Source organism: Limulus polyphemus, unplaced genomic scaffold, assembly GCF_000517525.1.
Source record: "Limulus polyphemus unplaced genomic scaffold, Limulus_polyphemus-2.1.2 Scaffold1796, whole genome shotgun sequence".
NCBI classification, from domain to species: domain Eukaryota; kingdom Metazoa; phylum Arthropoda; class Merostomata; order Xiphosura; family Limulidae; genus Limulus; species Limulus polyphemus.
In genome coordinates this window covers 17,449-30,922 of record NW_013667406.1, presented here as the reverse complement: position 1 = coordinate 30,922, position 13,474 = coordinate 17,449, and the positions used below count along the sequence as shown (strand labels likewise).

Here is a 13,474-nt window from a genome sequence, read left to right as displayed (position 1 = left end):
CATGCAATGCCAGGTAACTCAGCTAGTATATATATAGCAAGAAAAATACCAACATAATTAGAAACTAGCTTTTCAGTGTGCTTTGGATCAAAATAATCCTAAGGTTATCGTTTCTTTTAAGAAATTAAGGATAGTTAAGTAATATACTTGTAATTTCAGGATTGTGAAATACACTGTGATTCATGTAGATGTTCTTTATAATTCCAGTTGTCTTTGGAAAGAGTTTGAGTAAGAATGAGTAGTAATTGGGGTTCCTGTTCAGCATGCCTTGCAGGTCAAGGGTTGTCAGTTGTTGGGATAGATTTGGTTTGGTTGAGGGCTCTCTGAACAGTGTATTTAAGGCATTTTCCATTTACAATAATCCATTTGGTAAAAACATAATCTTTATTATGTAATCTGCATACGCTTAAAGCCTGAACTATGGAATGGAATTATTAGTGTAATAGGGATTTGTAGAACTATGAAGATAATTGTAAGAGTTGTTAAGTTTGTAGTAAACTGGAGTAGTGACCTAAAATAGTAGTTTCAGTATCTATAAAGGTTTGATAAGTCTATAGAGCCATTTTACTTTTCTTGCTAAACTATAAAGGAATCTATTGACACTGTTTTAGATAGGAACAACTAACATTATATATTTTAAAGAATCTGGTTAGTTCTGTAAACAAAAACTATGTTCCAAATAATAGGGTTGCAATCCTAAAGCTAGTGTGGGTTACTATCGAGTGTCACTTTCTGGAATAATGGTTACTTGTAAGTTTACAGACTTAGGAAATAAAAATCATATTGTGTAGATACACCACTATTAATATTGCCATAAAATGCACACTAATATGAGTTTCATAAGTCAATTGAATGCTTTAATTATCATAACAGTATCAGGACTTGACCTTAATTTGTGAAGCCATTAAAAAATTATTGTTAGTTATTTTTTTACCATTAGCAAATTCAGGAATGCTGCTGCAGTAGCAGGGCCAGTAGTAAAAAGTCGACTGTAAATCTGAGGTTCTGTAGTTTGTGCCCAGTTACTGCCAAAAGATTAAAAAAATCATGCTTCAAACTTTGGGGTGATGGGTACAGAGATGGATGTTATAATACAGAGATGGGTAAATCCCCACTACTGATATACAATAGCCAAGTGGAGGCAGATGATGTTGACTAGCTGCTTACTCTCTGGTCTATCATGTCAAAATTAGGAATGGCCAGTGTAGGTAGCCCTCACATAGCTTTGCATGAAATTCAACGAACAACATCTACATTGGCAACAACATTATTCTTCTCTGAAATAAACTGTCTTCATTAATCATTTAATATGTTAAATGCTAGCATATATATGTATATCCTATTTATATCTATAAATTTTCTGTGTCATGTTTTTAAACATCAAACTCCTTTTAATTACATGTAATAGTTTTTATTTTAACTCCTTTACAAAAGTTAAAAGATGCTTGATTTTGGAGGAGACTGGTGCTTGTAGGCCATGAATGCTTGGATCGATGAAGTCTACAGTTCCCACGAGCAACAACCACCCTACACTGGAAAAAGTATTTTTATTATTAAAAGCTGTAATTTAAATGTTGAAAGCTGATGAAGTATTAGTAGCCTATAGGTCAGAAATACTACTCTCCTCTACACCAAAATGAGTTTTTATTTTGTATGCACACTGCAAAAGCCTCCAAGTGAATGTGAAGCATGCTAATGAACAAAGAAGGTGAGTAAGAGATGATGACAAGTAGATGAAGAGGAAGGAAAAAGAGATTCTTAAACTGAAAGAAAAGAATCAGGTGAAGGAGGCTTATGCAACAAGGAGCCTGAGGTTTGGCAAGAAGTTACTGGCAAAGCAGAAAACAAAAGACACATACCTATAGAATCCAAACAGTAAGAGATATTAAAGGATAAAAGTTGGACTACCTGACCCATGTCCAGAAGAGGAAACAACAGTAGTGAAACATAAGATGGGGCAGGCTCAGATGAAGTAAAACGAGGAGGAGGTCCAGGATCATAATTTCAAGATCCAAATGGAATTGACTACATGGTGCAGAATAACAGTACTATCACTTACCATCAGAGTTCCTCCATTTGCCACAACAGTTTTGGATGACTCTTGTGAAGGAGTGTTAAAGAACTTGGGAGATGTCAGAAATGTAGAAACATGAATTCATAATCCAGTGAATCCACAAAAATAGTTGTGGCAGTCTGCTTTTGTAAAATACAAAAAAGACAGATTTTTTATGTTACTCAAGAAGAAAAAAATGAGCCAGAACAACAGGAACAATGGGACATCTGTTCTAAAAGTACAAAGTCGATTAAGAGAAAATCAAGTTGAAGATAATTTGAATGAAAGTCCTAAATTATAAGATTAAAAGTTTTGTATTGTTCTTTCAAAAAATCAAGAAAGTTAAGGAAAGAAAGACTATATGATCAATAATAATTAAAGGTTAAAACAACAGGCACAAAAATTTCAGTAAATGTAATGGGGAAAAAAAAAAGTTTGAAAACAAGCTGTGTCAAGGAAAAAATGAACCTGTGTTCATGTGCTTTTGCTTATGTATTTATGTGCATGGAGGATATGTCACCCTCCTATTGGTGGAGGGCTATAGACAGATGCAATACTCATTAACACGTGTAGAAGTGGGAACTTTGTTCAAGATTTCTGGCACACGCAAAACATACATTGCAATGTGCATAATTTAATAGCTCTTTGTGGTGCAGAGAGATATCTGTCTGAAATAAAATTAAAGGTAAAGAAAATTCTAATGCTTAGCATTTGTGTTAAGAGGAATGTGGAATAAAATATCTACAGTTTATGTGATTTCAATTTTATTATTGTTTTCAGTGAGCAACCACCTTGACACAGTATTGCTAACCATTTTACTGGCAAAATGTCACTGCATGTGCTAGATGGTGTGCATCTAGCCAGCTGGTCCATGGGCTTATTGCCTTGTTAATTAATCAAATGAATTGAAGCTATGTTCTTGTTGTTTCCATTTTCTGATACTTAGATTGGGTATCACATGGAGCTTAAATGGAGATTGCAAAAGCAGCATTAGATGGGCAAGTGAAACTGTCTTGTCCAATTTAGTAACCTTCCCTACTCGAAATCTGTGGGGTATATTAATATTCAACTGTAAGATTTTATAAATTTTCTTTGTGAAACGTGTACTAGGAATTTTCTAATTTACTAGTATTAATTTTGAGCCCTGAATATTTAATTTAGGACAATTAGGTTGGATATGTTTTTGCAGTAGAAAAGAGACTGACTTTTATTCTTTATTCTGCTTTGTTCACAGAGTACCAGTTGATTGCTTTCATCAGTCATATGGGCTCATCGACTTTAGTTGGCCACTACGTCTGTCATATCCTGAAAGAAGGACGTTGGGTCATCTATAATGATAATAAGGTTGCTTTATCAGAACACCCTCCAAAGGATTTAGCATATTTATATGTATTCAAAAGACTATGAGAATATTTTGTTGGAAATTTGTTGGAGATAATTCTTTTTCTCTGTGCTTTATAAACAAGCCAACTTAAATATTTATAGTACTTTAATGCTATAAAAATATGAATTAGATAAATTCAAAGTTAAACAGGATATCTGCTCTTAATAATTTGTTCCAATGTTGTTAAAATGAAAAGGGAGAAGTAAATTTTTTTTGGTCACAACATTTTCCTCACTTAAGTCAGTCAGTTCTATGTACTAAAAACATGCCTATTAGCAAGTGTGTTTAATAAAAAATATAATATTTAAGTTTGTTGTACAAAGTTCTTTTTTTTTTAATTTCACATTCTAATAATATTGCTTTCAACAGGGTGATCTTGTCAATTATCATAAAATTAACTATTTGGTTCAAAATAAATATTTCTTTGATTTGAAATATTCTGATACAATCACTCACCTCCATACACAGAAAACTATTTTCCTTTTGAAATTGCAATAATCTCCATGAGAAACTTACATGCAACCAGTCTTATAAAAACTCCCACTTAAAATTCAGGTGAGTTGCAGGAAATTGGGCTACTGTATGATGATGTATCAAGTAGCAAAACCCTCCACCAATAGGAGTGTGACACAACTCCTTGCACAAATGCTCCCTCTACATTCGTGCATGAAATATATCCTCCTTTTTTGTTGCATGGATGAGTTTAGATGTGTCTGTTTTTGCTGGGACTTATTGAAAAATCTACTTCAGCAACTTTACTTTGTATTTTCGACCTTTCAATAACAGTTCACATATTACCTGTTGAGATCATTACAGCCTTCATATAATACAAAAGGTGCTGTTCAGGTTAAAAATACAGTAAGAAGAGTAATGTTGTATTATTCCATTGAGGTTATTCCCCATGCTTCTTTGAATTCTTCACAAGGAGTCATTGTTGAGAGGGACTTGAAGAACATCTCTAAGTCAGAGATCCACACTGGTTTCTCCAGTCAAGGAGTTTCAGCAGTTTGAAGGATCTCCATTCGTCAAGATGGAATTATGGTGCCGACCACTGTTCTCATTTTGACATTTTCATCACCACATCCACCTGCCGCTGTGAAGGCAGGTTATTTGAACTGTAAGGTACAGCCATATATTCTCAACTCTCTTCGATGTTTCCAGTGGCAGCAGTTCAGTCATTCGAAGGCATCTTTTCGTGTTTCTGTGACCTGTGTTTGTTGTGGTGGCAAAAACCATGACACCAATGAGTGCGAACTGGACCCTCACTGTGTTAATTTTAGTAGTTCCCACCCCTCTTACTTTTGGTCTTGCCCTAAGTAGGTGGAGGAGAAATAGGTTCAGCATTTGAAGACTGTCACACAACATTTCTTACCCCGAGGCTTGGAAGCTATTGTTCCCTACTCCATCTCAAGCTAATGCCACTGCACTACGCTCCACTGCTACAGTGGGAGTGCCGACGGACTTTCCATGCCTCCACTGAGTTTTTTTTCACGTCATGTGAGGAGTCTTCTGCCCTCCATGGATAACAGAGTTGACCAGTCTACATCTACTCCAATCTCTGTCCCCACTATTCCAGTGACTGCCTGGGTCCACCTCCTATGGCATCGGCCTTCAGTGTCTTGGGTCCTTCTTCTTTGGCCCCTGAGATGCAGGATGACCATTTGATCACATCCTCGGTCACTGGATTCCAAGTCTGATGACAGAGATCTGCCCACTTGACCAAGGGCAGGATCCATGGAGGTCGATCGACCTCCTTCTAGTAAAGAAAAATGGTATGGTCATAAACCAAAGGGTTCTCCACCCAGTTCTTCTCCACCTACATAAAAATGGCCACTTTGATACAGTGGATGACATTAAGGCCTTGATTGACTCCTATCATCCCGTGTGTCACTCTTTACAGGAAACATTTCTGAAACCCGCCAATATTGTCACTTTTTGGCAGTTTTCTTTGTACCAGAATGACAGGTTGTGTGATAGACGAGCACATAGAGGGGTGGCTTTGCTGGTCGACCAGTGTTTGCTCTCCTTATCTGTGTCACTCGACACACACTTGTAGGCCATCACCATCCGTGTTTCCTTGGGTCGTACCATCACTGTTTGTTCTCTCAACCTATCTCCTGGAGAGACTTATGATCAATCGGAACTTGATGCTCTCGTTGAACAGTTGCCATCTTCCTTTTTAATCTTGGGAGACTTTAACGGACACAACCCCCTCTGGGGTGGTGCTGGTATTGATGGGAGGGGTCATTCCATAGAGCATATGCTCCTGGATCACAACCTTTCTCTCTTCAATACTGGATCTTATACGTATTTCCATGCACCTAGTCAGTCTTTCACTGCCATAGATCTCTCGATCTGCTCCCCTTCACATTTCTTGGACAGTTGACTGATCCATGGGGCAGTGATTATTTTCCTCTCATTTTGAGAGAGATTGGGCATGGTTGATGCCACCTGACCCGAGTGCCTCGGTGGAATTTGTACTAGGCTGACTGGCTCTCTCACTGCTCTCTCCGAACTTGATCCTGCCATTGTCTATCTGTCATCAGTATATGACTGTGTGCTAGCAGTGACTGACTGTATCATCCAGGCAGCTGCTCACTTTATTCCTAGGACCTCAACACGGTATATTCTTCCATGGTGAAGTCCTGCTTGCTGGGAGGCACAGAAGACTCAAAAATGGACCTGGGATACCTTCTGCCAGTACCCCTCTATTTCTAACCACATAGTTTATCAGCAGGCTTGTGCCCATGCTCAGCAGGTTCAATGTCAAAGCCAAAGGGAGTCTTCGATTAAGTTCACTGCTAGTATCTCTTCTACCACCAGTTCCAAAACCATATCGGACAAAATTCGGAAAGTCACTGGGAGGTATGCTTCCCTTCCCCCTTTCCATCTTACTCTCCAATGGCCAGGAAGTTGCTGATGTCCAGAGCATTGCTGATGCTCTTGGCCACAGCTTTTCTCGTACATCTAGCACTTCTGTTTCTTTCCCTGTTTTCTTGGCCATCAAGTTTCAGGCAGAGTGATCACCTCTTTCCTTTCAGGTCAATAGTCTCTTCGATTATAATCGCCCCTTTACACTGGTGGAACTCAAACTTGCTCTTCATTGGTCTGGCAGTACATCAATCAGACCTGATGATGTTTATTATGAAACGCTGCGCCATCTCTCTCCTGCCTCTCTTGCTATTCTTCTGGTTATTTTTAACTGGATCTGGCAAGAATATGTTTTTTTCTTATGTTTGGCACCAGGCTATTGTCTTCCCTTGCTTTAAACTTGGAAAAGATCCCAAGATTCCTTCTAATTATCATCCCATTTCCTTGACTGGCTGTCTTTGTAAGGTCTTAGAGAGGACGATTAATGCTCGTCTTGTTTGGATCCTTGAATGAAACACACTCTCTCTCGCACACCTAGGCTGGGTTCCGTCAACAGCGCTCCACCGTGAACCATCTGATTCAATTTCAAACGTTGATCAGAGAAGCTTTCCTCAAGAGAGAACATCTTGTTTCTGTGTTTTTTTATCTTGAGAAGGCTTATGACACTACATGGAGGTATGGCATTTTGCAGGACGTCCACTCCTATGGGTTGCGTGGCCATTTACACATTTTTATTCAGAACTTTTTACTGGACAGGTGATTCCAAGTCTGTGTGGGTTTGACTCTTTTCAATTCCTTTCCACAGGAACTCAAAGTCCCTCAGGGCTGTGTCTTGAGTGTCACACTTTTCAGTGTCACAATTAATGCTCTCGCTACACACCTTTTTCCAACTGTTGCAAATGGGCTCTATGTCGATGACTTCCACATCTCGTGTTGGTCGTCAAACATGAGGTTTATTGAGTGGCAGCTTCAGACTGCCCTCAATTGCTTGTTGATGTGGACCACTGCAAACGGTTTTACATTTTCTTTTTCCAAAACCGTTTGCATGCATTTTTGTTGCCAATGGTGTCTCCACCCCGATCCTGAGCTCCATCTCGGCGATGTTGTTATTCGTGTGGTTTCTTAGGCAAAGTTCTTGGGGCTCATCTTTGACCATAAGCTTACTTTCATACAACACATCAAGCAGCTACATGTCAGGTGTACAAGGGCAATGAACTTCCTCCGTGTCCTCTCTTCCACCTCTTGGGGAGTGGATCTATGTTCTATACTCAGGATCTATCCCTGCCTGTGACCTTTCTTTGAGTCATCTGAGGAAGGAGGCTACTCCCAACTGGAAGTATCATCTAATCTTTGCAGAACATCTCTCAAACCATCCTTCTATTCCCATTTACACAGATGGTTTGAAATTGAGTGACTCTGTAGGCTCTGCCATGGTTTCAAATGGTTCGGTAGTTGCTCGCAAGATCCCCTCTACAGTTTCTGTGTTCATTGCTGAGTTGTGTGCTATTTCTCTTGCCCTGGATCACAGTAATTGTGCTATTTACACTGATTCTACTGGCCCTGGAATTGCTTAACATTAGTTCTCACCCTGTTCTCGTCTATATTCAACATAGACTGGCCCATTTTTCTCTATCTTCCATTTCTATCCAGTTTTTCTGGATACCTAGCCACGTTGGTATTCGCAGGAACGAATTTGCTGACACCATAGCTAACTCCATCTGCACTGGCGCCGTTATGTCCATACCTGTTCCATACATGGACTACGGTCCTGTATTCAAGGTGAGGCTTCATGCCAGTTGGCAGTCGACTTGGGGTGAGAAATTTCATAACAAGCATTTCCAGATCAAACCTTCTGTTGCTCTCTGGCCATCTTGCTTCTATAAGGATTGGAAGGAGGAGGTTGTCCTGGCAAGGCAATGCATTGGTCACAGTTTTTGAACTCATCGTATTCTTTTATCTGGTATTGACCCACTAGTGTGTAGCCTTTGTGACACTCAAGTCACAATAGCCCACATTTTACTGTCGTACTGTCATTACGACCGTGAGTGGCGGCACCATTTTAGACGTGTTTTGTAAAGGTTTACCCCTGACGTTGGACAGTGTCATTGGTAATGGTGACACTGTCCAACTTGATTGTATTTTCAATTTTTTAAGAACAATTGGTCTTTTTAATTCTCTTTAACTCTTTTACATGTTATTTGGACATATTTTGGTTTTAACTCAATTTATTTTTACATTTTACTACAATTCACTTATTCTGTTTTTACTGGTTGTTTGGCACAGATAGCCTAGTTGCTTTGCACCATAAAACACCAAACAACCAACCCTGTTTTTACTAAATTATTTATTGTGTAATTATTTTAGCATTGCACTCCTTTTAATTGTTTGTGTGTGTATATTGCACAAGTGCTATTTCAAAATTATTTTTTATGAAACTGTAGCACTCTGAAATTGGCGCACAATCAGTGAAGTTTTGAAATCATTTGTTAAGTTTCTGGCAAACAATTAAAACTTTGATATATTACTCCAAATTATAATCATTGTCACATCTCCCTGACTGCTACATCAAATTAATGAAGTAGTATCAAGTTCATGAATATTGATTGGTTTGTTCACAAAAGAAGGAATTTGTGTGAGAGAAAATAATTAGTCTTTGCTAAAAACTGTCAGTTCAAGATAGTGCAGTTTGTGTGGGTTGACATCATAGTAATACTGGTTTTTTTCATTTTGAAATTGGTGATTTCAAGAAAGCAATATTATAAACAAACAACAGTATTATGATACAAAAACAAAAAACTTTACATGTGCACACCCACCAAACAAGCATGTTAGTAACCTCAATAATAAATATTAATATAAAAATTAAAATAGGACGTCTATATGTGTGGTAGTTTTCTGTTTTTACACATAAAAATTTAACATTCAATCACTTTGATTTAATTAATTTAGAGGTGACTATCAATGAATTATTCATGACCTAACCTGAATAATTCAGTCTTCATATTCCATTATATTAATCCATCGATAGACACTAAATTATCTGAGTTACCCTTGACCATAAATATACAATAACATTAGGCCTACATTTATTCTGTGATTTGAGGTGGTTATTTTTTTTTCACAAAATCAACATACCAATCACTATTCATTTAAATGAATGCTAAATACTCTGTTGGTTATTTTTAGCTGTTAGATTTTAGTTATAACCATATTGTTTCATTCTATTTATTTAAGTTCACAAGCATTTGTACAAAGATGCAATTTACAATAAAACTTATTTAAATATTCATCTCAGTCACCTGTCTAATTTGAAGGCTTTAGTAAAGGAGTCGAAACACATTCGTTTGTTGAATTTCATGCAAAGCTACTATCTGTAGTAGCCATTCCTAATTTTGAAGCTAGAGAACAAAGAAAGCAACCATTCAACACCATCTACTGCCAACTCTTGGCAAAGTAAATAATAGGATCTGATTATCACTTTTATAATACACCCCCAGTCGTAAGGTGTGATGCATATTTTCTTTTATGGTATGTAACAGGGCTTGAACTATGAGATATCAGATCCACAGTCTAGCATGCTATCCATTGGGCCTCGCATGGCCTGACAAAATTTTAAAACAAAAACATCATGGAGAAAGTCACGTAATCTTAGAGCCCTATACTATGAGCCTAAACAATTATTAATCAAGATGGTGTTAATGATGTTTAATGGAAGTAAATGCACTTAACGTATGTTAATTCAAATGTCCAATTAAACAAATTTGCCTAAATTTTAGCTTTAATAAGTACAAAAGTAATTTTTAAATACTATATAATGGCACCACAGGCTTATGTGCCTGGTTTTTTTCTCTTTGTCAAAGAGAAGAGATTAGGACTAACAACTTCTTCTATAGCCTCTCAGTATGATTTTCCCCTTATTACCAGCGATCGTATAGACTTATTAATAGTGTACAGATATCAAAGTAGTGTACTACAGGCTTTCCATAGCTGTCAGTAGCACCTAATGAAGAACTACATTTTACATTGGAAGGTAGTGAAATGATACATTGACATTTCTTGCAGACTACATCTGTCCTTTAACATGCACAACTGAATCGGTTATAGAACTAACATGAGCATGCTACCATAAAAAGAACTGCTTCTGCAAATTACTGTACTTTGGGATATTATACTTATGCAAAAGTCTTTAAAAGTAATAAATATATAATATTTAAAATTGCACAATTATAATTTTATTCAAACCCAAAAGGCTGTATAACTCAACAAAATGAAACAGATAAATCCAGAATATTTAGTTGCAAGAGCAAAAATACCTTTTTGACTATGTGCTCACTTGTGTATAAAATAACATACAATCCTATTTAAACCAGACTTTTAGATTTAATGAATGTTCAAGCTTTACAAATTTCAAGATGTACATTCGAAGCAATTGTGAAACAGAGCAATACTGCATGTTAGCTAATATGTAAAACTTCAATTTTCTTTGACTTTGTTTCTATGGAGAGGGTAGATTAAGTAAACAATTCAACTTTTCTTACTCACTTGCACATGAAACTTGGACCCTTTGTTGGCCACTAAGCATGTTCTCTTGCAGTAAGAATAACTGTAACTTCATTTGTAATTCCAGAGAGTGTCATCTTTTTTTGTTGTTGTTGAAAGCATATGGCTCTAGGTCACGTGTAAGGAGCATGATGCGAGCAATTTGGTTTTGTTGTTGTTATTTGGTTTTATATTTAAAGCCAGGTGTTTTCCTGTTAAGCAGTTTTTGTACAGATTTTGCCAAGGTTTAGCATTAGTTAGACTTTAGCCAGATTTTTAACTTAGCATTTCTCTGTTTTAAAATTAACTTTGTTTCATTTCACTCTAACTTTGGAGGTTGTTTTTATTTTAACATTTTCACTTTCTTTTTTAGCTAACAGATGGGGTTACACTGTAGTGTTGAGAGAGTACCAATAAATGTTTCAATTTCACATCTCTCTTTCTCTCTCATCAGTTCAACCTACACAGACACACACAGAAAACAAATGCTCTTGTTTGGTAACTGTGTATTATATTTGTCTCTGATTATGTCATTTTGTGAATAAAGATTGTTGTATTTTGCCTTTAAATGTGATGAACTCAGTCACCATTTGGAGAGAGGCACACACATACTCTGTGATCTAATATTTTTTGAGCCTCCTGTTGTGGTCTCTTACTGATTGCTCTGTGCACTTGAGTATACGACAGAGCAGTGGGGAGGAGAAATTGGGGTGCCATGACCAAGTATATCGTAGTTGTGGAGAGCATGCTGTTTCTGATAGGGTATACAGTCAGACTCTTTAACACCCTAATACATACCCCAGGTCCCTGTTTACACATAATTTTTTTTTGCTGGATGTGTGTGAGCTAGATGAGGCTAAGTTGTAAGCCAAGACAAGGTGTACTGCAAGTAAGATGGCTCAACCTAGGGGAAGTTCTCTCTTGGATATGGGACTTTTTCAGAAGTGGTGAAGGTTACTACAGGCCATCACCATGCACCAGCTGTTATACCCTGCCCCCCAGTGGGACAATGGAATGTGTGTGGATTTACAGTGCTAGAAACTAGGTTTCGATCGCATTGTGGGCAGAGCACAAATAGCCCATTGTGTAACTTTGTGCTTAATTTCAAACAAACTGAGGTACCAAGAAAAGATAATGAAGTTCCTCCTCTGAGGATGAGCCCCAGAAACTGTAGAATGGTGTGCAGCCTATGGTAACTGAAACCAAGTGTGTAATTCTCTTTAAGACCCATCAGAAAGTCAGAGTCCCTGCTCTGATCAATACCATTCACATAGAAGAATGGTGAAGTGCCATTGGTGTATAAATTCCATCAATATGAAATGTGAGAGAAGCAACTCACAGAGGGTGACTGATGGATCAGTGGAAAGTTTCTCTATATTGAAAAGTTCCGAGCTGAGGCCCAGACATGAGGTGATGCTGGTGGATGACAGGAGGTGTTTTACAAGCAGGTGATATAGTAGGCACTCGTGTAAGAAATCAACAATCAATGAAGTAGTAGGGAACTTCTCCATAAACGTAGGCATCCAATCCTACCAAGTGTCAGAAGCAAAGTACATTTGGTGGGGGAACTCCATCAACAGGAGCTGTTTTACCAACAAGCAAAAGAGTAGAAAATCATATATGATGAGGAAAAATGGGTGTAATGCAAAGCAAGGTACTCCTACATGAAAGGAGGTGACTAGCCAATGAGCCCAAAGTCAGGAGCAAGAGGCCATTGGTGGAAGTAGCTGTATCATTTGGACACAAGATAGCAGGCATTTGCTGCTGCTGCTGATTGATGGGAAAGACAAAAGCCTCAATATGAAGGGAGTTGCCCAGCTGCTCAGGATAAGGAGTGAGATGACCATCAACACTACAAAAATTAATCAAGCACTTCTGGATGAGGATGACAATGTGTAAGGAAGCACAGACCTTCAACAACAACCATTGGATGGGTTAACCCAGAGTTCAGCTGAACCCATACATAAGATGTAACCAATATCTTGTCAATCTGTGATGCATGGGTCAGAAACTGACACAAAGCAAAACCATTTGGATCGATGGCACCATCATCATACCAGATTCTTCAGTCTGAGGTGGACTGTGAGTCAACTAGAGAAAGGTGTTCACCATGACTATACTTGCACATGATGAAAGTGAAACAGGTCACTTTTTGTTTCAAAGGTGAAGCCATAGAGGACTTGGAAGAAATTTTAGACTTTCAATGGTTCAGTCCTTATGCAGCTTGGATACTGGGACACAATCATAGCTAAGCTAGACTATCAGTTCAAGTTAGTGTAAAATCAAGCCATTCACTGGGCCAAATCCAAAACTCAAAGTAGGGGTCCCTCTGCAAACTTGGGTGCCTCCACTGATTATCTGTTCCATTTGCAGGGAAAAACCTGCAATACAATGGTGTTGCAGATCATAGGACATCCTTATTGAGAAGTTTGTTGAGGGACAACTGAGTACGATCATGGGGCATCAATTGTGGGTTCTTGAGTGAAATTATCTTATCTTTCCAGGCAGCAAGAAAAATTGAACCCTTTGTCCCAGATATCATGTACAGGATGGCAAGCTGTCACTCAGCTCCAAAAACTAATAAAGCCCAAGTCAGACCTGGATCCCAACTCAGAAAAGCAAAGAAG

At 37.9% G+C, this 13,474-nt stretch overlaps 1 protein-coding gene across 2 annotated transcripts in view; it reads left to right on the top strand.

Annotated features, from left to right (window-relative positions):
* LOC106464967 (ubiquitin carboxyl-terminal hydrolase 5-like) overlaps window positions 1-3,745 on the top strand; it is a 206,504-nt gene extending 202,759 nt beyond the window's left edge. For both annotated transcript variants that reach the window (XM_022392775.1, XM_013925142.2), the window contains exon 20: window positions 3,288-3,745. In XM_022392775.1, coding sequence (XP_022248483.1) covers window positions 3,288-3,460 — 173 coding nt within the window. In that variant the 3' untranslated portion in view covers window positions 3,461-3,745. The remainder of the gene's footprint in view (window positions 1-3,287) is intronic.
* Window positions 3,746-13,474: the final 9,729 nt, after the last annotated feature.